Source organism: Acanthopagrus latus, chromosome 5 (assembly GCF_904848185.1).
Source record: "Acanthopagrus latus isolate v.2019 chromosome 5, fAcaLat1.1, whole genome shotgun sequence".
Classification (NCBI taxonomy): Eukaryota; Metazoa; Chordata; class Actinopteri; order Spariformes; family Sparidae; genus Acanthopagrus; species Acanthopagrus latus.
In genome coordinates this window covers 11,906,194-11,918,632 of record NC_051043.1, presented here as the reverse complement: position 1 = coordinate 11,918,632, position 12,439 = coordinate 11,906,194, and the positions used below count along the sequence as shown (strand labels likewise).

At 39.0% G+C, this 12,439-nt stretch overlaps 1 protein-coding gene across 2 annotated transcripts; it reads left to right on the top strand.

Annotated features, from left to right (window-relative positions):
- The first annotated feature begins 528 nt into the window (after nt 1–528).
- figla (folliculogenesis specific bHLH transcription factor) lies at nt 529–12,226 on the top strand. Of its 2 annotated transcripts, none has more exons than XM_037096880.1 (6): nt 529–856; nt 2,588–2,734; nt 2,846–2,929; nt 5,914–6,060; nt 10,431–10,490; nt 10,785–12,043. In XM_037096880.1, the coding sequence occupies exons 1-5, from the start codon at nt 656–658 to the stop codon at nt 10,446–10,448; spliced, it is 597 nt and encodes a 198-aa protein (XP_036952775.1). In that variant the 5' UTR covers nt 529–655; the 3' UTR covers nt 10,449–10,490; nt 10,785–12,043. The 2 variants fall into 2 exon arrangements, with proteins under 2 accessions (XP_036952775.1, XP_036952774.1); XM_037096879.1 differs by lacking the exon at nt 10,785–12,043 and adding an exon at nt 12,059–12,226 and having other exon boundaries at nt 530–856.
- Nucleotides 12,227–12,439: the final 213 nt, after the last annotated feature.

The following is a 12,439-nucleotide window of genomic DNA, read 5'->3' as shown; positions in this document are numbered from 1 at the left end:
GTGTGCTTTCTCCTACTTACTGCCAAACTACTTTCCCAATACCTCAAATTTACAAAGGGCTATGCTTACTGACAAATACATATTTCATAAAACAAGATTCAGGCCTGTATTTCTACCTAGCAGTGGTCATAACCTGTGTATTTCTGTCTATGTTGCAACTGTGTTAATCAAAAGCATGTAAACAAAGACGAAGTCATTTGGTTTTTAACATTTTTTTATTTAATTTCTTTTATGTCACTCGGTCGTTATGTCCTGACTCTTTATGAATATGTATTTTTTACTCCATGCTTGTACTTACTTAATTAATTATTTATGTATGAAAGGGTGCTATATAAATAAATAAAGTGGAAGTTGAACATATCACGTTAATAAGCTTTGTTTTCCATATAGCGTGGTTTTGCTTCAGGTCACACAGGGAATTAACAGTTTGTGTTAGAAGAAAGGACGAGCAGAGGTGCTGTGGCCTGCAGACGCTGCCTTTACCTGAGGGCCTCTGAGGTCAGCGCCTCCTGCGCCGGAAGGCCTCGCGCTGCGGCCGGGGCCTGATTAAACCCGCGACACAGGTGTGACCACTCGGAGCTGCCGCCTGTCTTTGTTATTACTCAGCGCAGGAAACAATGTGACTAGGGGCGACCGCTCGGCAACTTTTTAACACATGTCTCTTGCTGATATGAAAGTGCCAGAGGAGGAGTTAATGAGCGACATTCTGAAGCGGCTGACGGGCGAGTCTGCGCTCCCTGTGTACAGCAACATCGAGAAGTTCAGGCGGGGGAAGGACGGCTCGTATGTCGTCGCTGAGGACTTCCAAGAAACCGTGAAAAAAAGAGAACTGGTCAACGCCAAGGAACGACTCAGGGTGAGTGCTCCCTGGAAATTAATAAAAAAAAATAATAATAATGAACACCAAGAAAAGATGGGTATCGCTACTGTGGTTGGCTTGAAGCGGCAGGTGTTGGCTCTCCCCTCCTGAGAGGAAAAGACCTTTAGCCAACAAAACTAAATCGTGTTTTTATGAGTTTTGTATATGGGAGTAAGGAGTTTCCTCAAACATGTCTTGACGGTGCACTGTGTATTTTTGGGGAAGACATTTTCAATCAGAAGAGACAGAATCTTTATGCCAAAGAGAATTAGACAATCAAACTGTTTGTTTTCATGACTGAAAGAACTGGATAAAAAAAGAGGAAAAACTGAAGAAGGACAATTATGTTTGAGTTTCTACATGGTCCCTCTACTTACAAAGTGTATAAACTCAATAAATAAACCCACCTTAAAGAACAACACTATTTTGTTTCGCTTTGTTTATATGTGGCAGACCCTGCCACCTCTCTAGCTTCAGAGAGTGTTCTGGACCCTATTCTCCTCAGAGAACAGCTTGTTTATTCAGTTATAGAAAAATAAATCATTCTGAGTTTGTATTATTACCTGATTAATAAAACATTAAAATTTCTCTCCTAAACTTGGTGTTGACAGCTACGACTTGTCTTCAGTTACATACATCTGTTCAAAACACAACTGTCAAAGGTTGACTGAGCTCAGAATAACAGAAAATGACCTGTGCTGGCTTTATTTACTGTACAGAGCCCTGTAGAAAACTGCACACTGGACGTTATGATCAGATCAGGGCACTAAAAAAATGACACATGGCTTTACAAAACGGTTGCAGCTCATATAATCAGTAATAAAAGATAAGATAAATGTACTGTTTTAGATCTCTCACTGTATTATTATTATTATTATTATTATTATTATTATTATTATTATTATCTCTTTACTTGTTCCCCCACAAAATTAGAAGTGAACACATAAAAGTGGACCGGCACTTGAACTGTCTCTATATTATTCTGTCATTCATTTTATAACGATTTTGGTCCATCTCAATCACATTGAGCCATTATTCACTGGGGGGGATGAAGGTCTGAAAAAATGTGCTGAATTGTACATATACACAAGAAACACTCTCTTCATGCTTTCAAGAGGCAACAACCTGGTTCCAAACACCTCGTCCCAAAAGTTATTTACTGTTTTCAAATAGTATCATCTGAATATAACAAATCCACCTGGGATGTAGATCTTGGTTAGGAGTTGCCTGAGGTGCTGTGGAGGGAGGGGACAGAGAGGGCTGATCAAGGTTCAAATAATGCAATTTTGCAGTTGAACCAGTTGAAAGTTATGCATAGATTAAAGGTAGATAGATTAAGGTAAATAACAAAATGAGTCCTTTGGTATGTTAGTGGCAAAGATAATACACCTAAAGGAATGTAGGGCTATCTGTGCTCCTTGTTTTTCTAGATGGATTAGGGTGCTCATCTCAGTGATAAATCCTGAAAGGCTCCGTAGCAGCACACATGGGTTTTGTGAAATATGTGAAAGTGTCTGGGGCCGAGTGGGATATTCTTTGTCATATGTCTTTATTGTATAAATCTCTGTCCAGTCTGTTTCTGTAGTTGATTGATTTTGAATGTTTGGTATGTGTGTTGGAAATTGTTTATAGTTGTCAGTCTGTTTGGTCTGATGATGAAAATTAAATATCATAATAATAATTTTAAAAAGATGTTTGCAAATGTGTATATATTAAACCTCTTTGCAGATCAGGAACTTGAACACCATGTTCTCCCGCTTGAAACGCATGGTGCCACTAATGCGACCAGACCGTAAGCCCAGCAAAGTGGACACACTTAAAGCTGCGACAGAATACATTCGATTGCTTGTTGCAGTTTTGCAGGATACTAACAGTGTAAGTATGGTACTCATCAGAACTTGAATAGAAAGTGTCCTCTGCCAATTCCCAAGGACTGCACTGCAATTTGTCCTGAGATGGAGATTAGTGTTATTTTCTGTTTCTCAGAATGATGGGACTGATTTCCTAAAGAATGCAATCACTTATGGTCAGACTGAAGGCTTCACCAATGAGCTATGGAGAGGGGATGACGTGAGTATTGTTTTTTTGTTTTTTTTTTAAAGATATTGCACAGTGTAAACAAGGCAACCTTGGAGATGACCCTTACCTGTCCAGTTTGAAATGTATGTGAAAGACAAACAAAGATGATGGTCAGTATTTGTAACTCAAGCTTTGCTATGGTGGCACATTCAGCCAGCTCCTTCTTTTCTCAGCTTAATGGCTGAAATATGAATAACCCATGAGAGAAATAAATTCATCACCATTGGAGAAAAAAGCAGGGGTTTTGGTTTGAGAGCAGTGGACTTTGAGATGATCTGTGCCCACAACATCTATCGTTCCTCTGACCTGATTGGCCAGACTGCCATATGGAAGAGAGGAAGGGAACTGAAATAAGAGCCATGTTAATCCTTCTTTTATTACTTTCCATACAGTTATCAAATGTTAAGTCTTGGCTATACGTCAGAGTCATTGTATTTGTGTCAACTGATCCAGCGATCAAGTTATTTGAATTTGTGCGCATTAATCAGACATCAAACTATCATTGTTCATCTTTAGTCATGGTTGTTATGTCACAGATCGTCCACCCACCTAACCCACCTACCTGATAACATATCATAGTAAATGTATCAAATAAATGTAGTGGAGAGGAAGAGTTAAGTAGCACTACGTGTTCCCTAAGTACAGTTGAATTATGTGATGCAAGCCACGTCCACTTTCACCGTAACTTTCCATTTGCAAAATCACAAAACTTGAAAAACTTGCACCAAACTTTGCATGTAGCATCTGTGGACCTTCCTGACAAATGTTATCAAAAGAATTTTGATAGTCTAAAAAATGCCCAAAATTTAAAACAACAAATTACTGCACATTGTGTTCAAAACAGACCGTCTTGCATATATTTACCAAATACAGTCCCATCAACATGTGTTCCATGGCCCGATGAGTGTTTGAGCAAAACCTACCTGTCTGTAGGGTAATACAGTGGTAGTCCTCTCATTATTTGTTCTTCATGTAGATTGCAGGGAGTTCTTCTGACTTCAGCGTACATTATTTAATACCAGCGGGAGCAGGCCACCAAATTATAAAGGAACGGTTTCCTCAGCTGAAGGTGTTGCGTGAACAAGCCCAACAGCAGCATGCCCCAACACACATGGACTGCGAGGGCCCGTTCATCACTGCTTGCAGCTTTAATTTAGCTTAGGACACTTACCATTTCACGTCCTTATGGTTTTGAGTTGCCACTGTTTCCGTAGGTTTAGGCAGCAAAAATTCTTATATCTCAATCAGATCGATCAAGCCTTTATTTACTGGAGGGAGTAAAGTCTGAAAACATTTGTTGACTTGTATATGATAACTTTACATCATTCATGTAGCTGAAAGAAACATACTCTCTTCATTGAGGCGTTTTTTTTTCCATTAATTGCAGTCAGACATTTTAAGAATAATTACAAACATTTTGAAAACTTACCTAAGGATGGAAGGAAAGCATAAAAGAAGGAATTCTATTTGCTTTGGAGGGAGGGGATGGAGAGGATCAATCAAGGTTGGATTAATGCAAGGTTGCAATTGAACCAGTTGAATGTTATCCATAAATTATATTATTCCAAAGACAAAATAACAATGTGTCCTTATGTTATTAATATTTGTGACAGATGCAGTACAGCAAAAGGTACTTTAGGCCACACATTCTGGTCTTGTGCTAAGACTCTCCCTTTTTGGCAGGATATCTTTAGTTGTATTTGGCTAGGTTTGGAGAACATTGTTTGGGTGAAAATAGACCTGTCACAACATTAACCATGTGTTTCAAAGGGTAACTTGTACATATTTTTCTAGTCTTTTACCTGAATTACTTAAGGCAAGGCAAGTTTATTTGTATAGCACAATTCATACCCAAGGCCCCTTAAAGTGCTTTCAGTGGCATACACTTGCATCAAGACATTAAAAATTTCATTTAAAACACATTCTACACAAGGAGGAAGACATCAAGAACTGAGACATTAAAACAAATACAGAATTGGTAAAAGAAGCTAAAATAGAGCTGGTTTAAAAGAGAAAATTCTAAAGAGTAGAAGTCACAGTAAAGTCCAAAGCCTTATAGTTGCTTAATTGAAAGTAGCAAACAGAAAGGTCTTCAGCCTTGATTTATATGAAATGAGAGTTGCCGCAGACCTGCAGTTTTCTGGGATTTTGTTCCAGATATGTGGTGCATAATAACTGAACGCTGCTTCTCCATGTTTCGTTTTGACCCTTGACTGAAAGCAGACGTGTACCTGATGACCTCAGAGGTCTGGATAGTTCATTACTTGGCTAACCCCACAGAAATGTACTTGGCACGAAATCATTCAGTGCTTTTATAGACCAACTGAAGGATTTTGAAATCTATTATTTGACAGACATGTAACCAGTGTAAAGATCTAAGAATAGGAGTGATGTGATCTACTTTTTTGGTCCTTGTTAGGACTCGAGCAGCAGCAGCATTCTGAATCAGCTACAGCCGTCTGATGGTTTAACTGTGACACAACAAAATCTCCTTTGGCCAGCTGCTGTGATGGTCCTAGAGCAAGATTAATTTTGATATTCCAGGAACAACACCAACACTGCACCTATCAGACTGTGCATCTCATGGTTTCTGGTGCACCAGGATGTTGTGTGGCTTATGAGGTAGGGCCTCAATGAAAAGGAGTTGTTCTGGCATGGCCCACAGATGCTTGATTGGATTGGAATCTAGGGAATTTGGAGCCCAGGATAACACCTTGAGCTCTTATCCACATTTCTCAGGCCCTTCCCGAGCAGTTTTGTGGTGTAGCAGGGCATGGTGTTTGGGTGGGTAGTGCATGTCAACTGACTCAGTTTCCCAGCAGCCACTTGCATTGGGCTGATGAGTTTAGGCTGATCTGTGTATATTTTTAAATAATTTTAACGGTCGTGGATTTACTTTTTAAGTTATCATATGATTTGATAGTGGAAGGATATATTTTGATATAGTTTTACTTGCATGCTTTTTTTCCTGACAGTTGCTGAACATGTCAGAGATGGAAGATGAATTTACTTTGCCTCCAGAACCGGTAACAGAGGATGGAGATATGACCAGACTGGTGTTGCAACACTGTTTGATGCCTGCATACCAGTTCATCATCCAAGTAGCACCTGATCAGACCGCAGTAAGTCATTAAACATTCCACATATTGATTCTAATTTTATGCTTGGTGTTTTTCAGCTACATTTCTGCTAAATTTCTGGCGCTGTCCAGCCAGTTGGCGTAGTGCAGGAGACAGCATGTGAAGGGAAAAAAAGCAACAGAATGATATAAACCAACATGAACTTGAACATAAAGGAGGAGAAATAATGATGATGATAATAATAATAATAAGAAGAAGAAGAAGAAGAAGAATATCAGTGGGTTTGATGTTTTTCAGTTGTCTCTGTCTGTCTGGGTTTGGTTTAGTAACATTAATTTTCTGTTACACACACGCATACATACACACATACATATATCTGCCTTTTTCCTCCATCCACAGTAGTCTCATATACAACCTTGAATGGGATTCTATACAAGCCATTCTGAACTGCAGACAATTGGACTTTCAAGAGGGGAACACGACAACAGCCTGAGCATGGTTACCTCTTATACATATGTTATCACATCATGGCCTGGTCGCAGCAAAATAGAGGACAACAAAGAGAATATAATTTTTTTTGTGGCTTATTCTGTGTTGTTTTGGTCATAAACACCCCTTTCAAAAACGCATTCTTGGAATTCTTGATCATGCAAGGCGGTGTAATCGCATGATTATACTTCATGTCCACGTTGCACCCCCATGCTTGTGGTCCTGCATGTGCAACAGTACTGTGCCAAAGCTCACCTCTCCAACCATGCCAGGGCCAAGAAAGTGTATTGTGCTTGAGCAGTGTACGGAGTGCTCACAATAGTCCAGCAAAGTAGACTTTGGGTTTGGTCAGTCATGCTAGGGCATGGTACGGATTGCCTAGTGTGAGTGTGCCCTTAGTCTGTTTTGCAAAAATGGTTTGCCTGACCAGGGATGTTCACGTGATTATAGAGGGGCAGGGGCTCAAAGTCAGAAAGGGCAGTATGCATGTGTGCAAACTTGTTTTCATGCCTTAATAACACAAAATGTAGATTAATGTAAAATTAATACACAAAGTATTTATAGAAAGCTAACTACTTAGCTGTGTATCCTATGTAGCTGTGAATAATATGCAATTGCCATTTCTTTTGTGTCAACAAATTATTGTCAACATGACTTTATTCAAATTATCATAATACTGAAGTTTAGAAGACATGCATTAAGAGGTCTGCTGCCCTTAGCTGCTTCCTGGCACTTTGTATCCTTTCTTTGTTGGCATTGTGCTGCAGGCATAATTAACATGAATCCAGTTTGATTACAAATGGTAATATTTCAAACTCAGATAACCCACAGCTTATATCCCCTCTGAAATTAGTATGTTGTTAATTATGTATTATTATTATTATTATTATTATTATTATTATTATTATTATTATTATTATTATGCTTCTGCATTCATGTGAAGTTTCTCTCTCTCTCACACACACACACACACACACACACACACACACACACACACACACACACACACACACACACACACTACTTACTGGGGGCAATTGATCAGATTACATTCAGTTTCCTCTGGAGTCACAAACAGCAAAATGGTTAATATGAACACCTCTGGCTTTTTAAAGAACTTTGTGCAGAAAATTACGCTTGGGGTAATTTAAAATCATTACATTTCAAATGATGTTATTTTAGACACTTGAATATATTGCCTCCATCATGTGTTCATGTACAAGTGTTGATAGCTTTTAAGGGATAACTGCAAAAGAATGTGTGTCTATCAGCTCATATACAGTATCTCACAAAAGTGAGTACACCCCTCACATTTCTGCAGACATTTTATTATATCTATATATTTTCATGGGACAACACTGAGGAAATGACGCTTTGATACAATGTGAAGTAGTGAGTGTACAGCTTGAATAACAGTGTAAATTTGCTGTCCCCTCAAAACAACTCAACACACAGCCATTAATGTCTAAACTGCTGGCAACAAAAGTGAGTACACCCCTAAGTGAAAATGTCCAAATTGTGCCCAAAGTGCCAATATTTTGTGTGGCCACCATTTTGCGTGGCCCTGTTTCCAAAGGCAGGGGATCATGCTCTGCTTCAGTATGGCACAGTACATGTTGGCATTCATGGTTCCCTCATTGAACTGTAGCTCCCCACTGCCGGCAGCACTCATGCAGCCCCAGAGCACGACACTCCCACCTCCATGCTTGACTGTAGGCAAGACACACTTGTCTTTGTACTCCTCACCTGGTTGCCGCCACACACGCATCACATTTCTGCCAAACCAAATAAGTTTATCTTGGTCTCATCAGAACACAGGACAGGCTTCCAGTAATTCATATCCTCTGTATGCTTGTCTTCAGCAAACTGTTTGTGGGCTTCCGTGTGCACCATCTTTAGAAGAGGCTTCCATCTGGGACAACAGCCATGCAAACCAGTTTGATACAGTGTTTGGCCCCCCCCACCCCCACCCCTTCAACCTCTGCAGCAATGCTGGCAGCACTCATACATATATTTTCCCAAGACAAACCTCTAAATATGACGCTGAGCACGTGCACTGAACTTCTTTGCTTGACCATGGCAAGGCCTGTTCTGAGTGGAACCTGGCCCGTTAAATTGCTTTGTGGTCTTTGCCACTTGTAATTTCTTCAGTGTTGTCCCATGAAAAGATAATATATTTGATAATATATATACTTTTGTGAGATATGGTATATACATCGGTGCCAAAAAGTACATGTCGGTCAGGTTCTACTTTGTTCCCATATGCAGTAGTATTCTTAAGAACTGTAACCACATTTAAATGTGTAATATTGGTGGAGATAACCCATTGAAATGAATGGGTTGCAAGTGCATCAGTAAATGGAGACAAAGTGGCTGATGCAGAGAGCAGGAAGCATGGTGAGGAATGACAGGATCTTCTTGAAGCTGGGTTTGTGAGTGGGGAGACAATGATCAGACAAAGAGCAGATGAAGAGCCAGAGCAGCCAAGCTGATGAGCTTGATGGAAGGCATGTGTATAATCAGTGGGGAATCAAGAGCCAGACCCACGTCACACAAACGCCACACAAAGAGAGACAAAAGAGGTGGAGAGGGAAGCACAAGAGACACAGTAGGGCACAACAATGAAAGGGAGAAGCAGAGTAGCAAGAAATTAATTTATATATTGTGGTTGTTTTCGTCATTAAGGTTTTCCTAATGACATTTATTCTAAGTGCCGTATCATAGGAAACTGGTCTTGTTTCAGTTTTCTTGTAGACATTTCACCTCTCATTTGAAAGGCTTCTCCAGTTCTGACTAACTGGTACGGAGTTGCCATCTTTAAACCCTGCGTGAGAGTCTCCTTACAGAGTTCTTGGGTTCAACAGGTTGTTGAAAACATCTAGCCATCCAGAATAGGATGTCGGATCCATCATCAAACTAGAACGACTGCCTGTGTGAATGGATAAGCTGGCTGCGTGGAGCAGGGGCGTGTCGATCTGATGATGTTCAGCGTGATAACTAAACAGATCCTTCACTCAACCAAATTATAGAAATAATAATAATAATTAAAAAATCATTGCAATGATCAGCCCTCCTGACTGAGACTTCAGTGAACTTTGTTTCAGAAAACAGCCTCCCTCCTTGTGAGTGAGAGAGTCAGACACCGTCCTGTGTACTGATGGTGATTTATAATTCCAGGATGTTTGGTGGGTTAGTATCTCAATCACAACACATTATAACAATATCCATATGATTTATAAAAAGTCAGTGCATACATGTTTAGATTAGGTAACAGGTAGACAGCGGGGAAACTCTTTGAAAAAAACACACAGACGTCATCCTTGTTACGTTTACTGTCATGCCTCTTTATGTTCCACAGCGCCAGCTTTCTGAACGATAAACACACTGGTGCAAGGTTCTGTGTGAATTACTACGGCCTGGATGACTGAGAACCTTCATTGTCAGGATTTAGTTGATATGTTAAGTTGATGCAAAATCAGGTGTATCAGTCTCTTGGAAATGTGACGGGCAGCATTCATATGAAGGTCTAAAGACAGACCCTTCAAACAATAAACAATCAGATGTTAAATGAAATGATCGGGCAGGAATACAATACAATCAGCAATCAACACTCTCTTTGATTGAAACATCTGAGACATTCAGAGCGTCATCACAAGTACCTCCTTATCTGATTGGATAATTCAAGCTGAATCAGTCGTTTTGTCATACTTCTTACACCCGTACCATTATGCTCTTCACAGAATTACTGTGATGTGCTGCAGGTTAGTTAAACAAGCATTGGCTAAGGAAAAGTATGTAAAGTTGAAGCTTTGTATAAGAGGTGTCCTTAAGTAACTTAATATTTAACTTTATTTTGAAGCCTTAGCCAGGAAAAATAACACTATAAAAGTGCTTATGTGTTTCCCTTCTTCTTAATTCAACAGGTTTCTCAACCCTTCTGAGTGATGTTTAGAGCAGATCGACCAGATGTGGAAACCTGCCAGGTTGGTTTTTTTATACATGAAGATCAAATCAGTTATCAGAGGCACATGCTCAGTAAACCTAACTTTCCTAACTTGTTGGTGTGATTTCAATAAACTAACACTGATGCATATAAATGATTGTATCATGACACATTCTGTAAATATCAGACAGGTTAGATCAGGTGTTATAATACCATGAATTGTGTAATTGTTATTGATGCATATAATGATTATTATTGTGATGACTATTGATCCAGGAGAAATGTTAAGGTCTGAAAGTTGATTGAGAATTTGAATAATTTTTTCATTTGACAGTGCAAAATCTGCACAGACTCCTCATGGAAGACAAAGGCTGCATCCAAATGTCCAGACTTCACCGCATTTGCAGACTTTGCAGCTGTGTTCACAGGAAGTTTGCAAGTCTTGAGGGGTTTTCCAAACTTACATTTCATCCAGCCCGCAGGGGCCCTCAAATGGACTTTCTGCAGATTTTCCAAAGGTCTACTTGCAGAGTGGACTTGAATGGACTTCACTGATTTACATATCACAGTTCATTGCGATATGGACGTAACGTTATAGAACTCCTTATAAATGTGTAAAACAATTATTTTATTGAAACTTACTTGAAAAGTGTATGCTAGAAATAATACTAACCACATTATAATACATACATATCTAGAAGTAAAGATTATAGAGTTTATCTAAATGATTTTTATTACATAGTCTTAAGGCCTGTCTATCAGTGGCTTATATATGCCTTGCGGTCTCACACACTCCCAGGCTTGACACAATGACGGTGAACACATCACGGTATGTACAACTGAAGTATTTGAGGGCACTGTCTGCAAGCCCAGAGGGTGGACATCTGGATGTAGCCAATAGGAAAATCACAGGTGTTTTTGATCAAAGTAATGATGGCTGAATTCCATTTTGCTGCTTCAGTTTCAGGGTCCTGGTCCTGCTGGATCATATTCAAACTGTCACTTGAATAGAACAGAGTCATCTTAAATGTTGTTAATACTTTTCCTACTATGACAAGTCAGAATGGCTGCTGTGATATTGCATCTTTTCAGTGCACTAATTAATTCAGTTTTCCAACCACAGTAAATGTTTCAATGTTAATTGACCTGTTCAATGTTAAAACCCTTCTATCATCCTGCTGCCACTCCACTGACCCTGTACTTACAGGTCCAGTACACTGACACTGATGTTTAAAGTTTTTATTGGCAGATTAGACATCTGCTCTAATTAGGTGTGACTGGTGGTTTACTGAGATCACTAAACTCTTACATATAGAAGGAATTACCCCTTTTGTCATGCTCATACAGCTTGCTTTAACAGCACTGGAGCAAGTAATGGGAGTAAGATCTTACAGATATGAAATGCATTGTTACAGTGCCCTCTTATGGTTGAATGTTTGAAGTTGGGTGGTATCAGCAGTGGGCACCGATGCCTCAGTGATGAGAATTTACAGGGATTATCAGGGTGTGCTAATAACAGCTGCATCAGTGCAGTCGCTGAATCACTGAGTTTAGTATTTGTTTTCAAAAGAATTGCATTTTTTTAAAATTAATTCTTTCTTTTTTCAGGGACCTGTTACTTTGATGAAGGGATTTTTCTCGAAGAATATGCAATTTTATTTCTTATATAATTTAACTTTTGAAATTAAAATTTTGTTTGAATAAATATAAATGTGATTTTATTTTTATTTTACAAAGTGTATCCTTGGCAGTCCTTAAATAAAATTTACAAATCAGCTTCTGTTTTTTATTATTATTATTATTATTATTATTATTATTATTATTTTATTTCTACTTGAAAGGATTTGTTGTTTCCTGTAATAATTCACCTTCATCACTTTATGGCACTAATACTTATATATTACATGAAAATGATCAGCTTTACTGAATTCTCATTTGAAGGGAGAAACTTGTATCAAAATGACAGAGACTTCCTGGCTCTCAGAGTTA

Bases quoted from the DNA above. Each gene is read 5' to 3' on its own strand.
- figla (XM_037096879.1), top strand. From the start codon at position 656: ATGTCTCTTGCTGATATGAAAGTGCCAGAGGAGGAGTTAATGAGCGAC. The intron at 2,735-2,845 runs GTAAGTATGGTA...TCTGTTTCTCAG, and splicing joins TTTTGCAGGATACTAACAGT to AATGATGGGACTGATTTCCT. The intron at 2,930-5,913 runs GTGAGTATTGTT...TTTTCCTGACAG, and splicing joins AGCTATGGAGAGGGGATGAC to TTGCTGAACATGTCAGAGAT.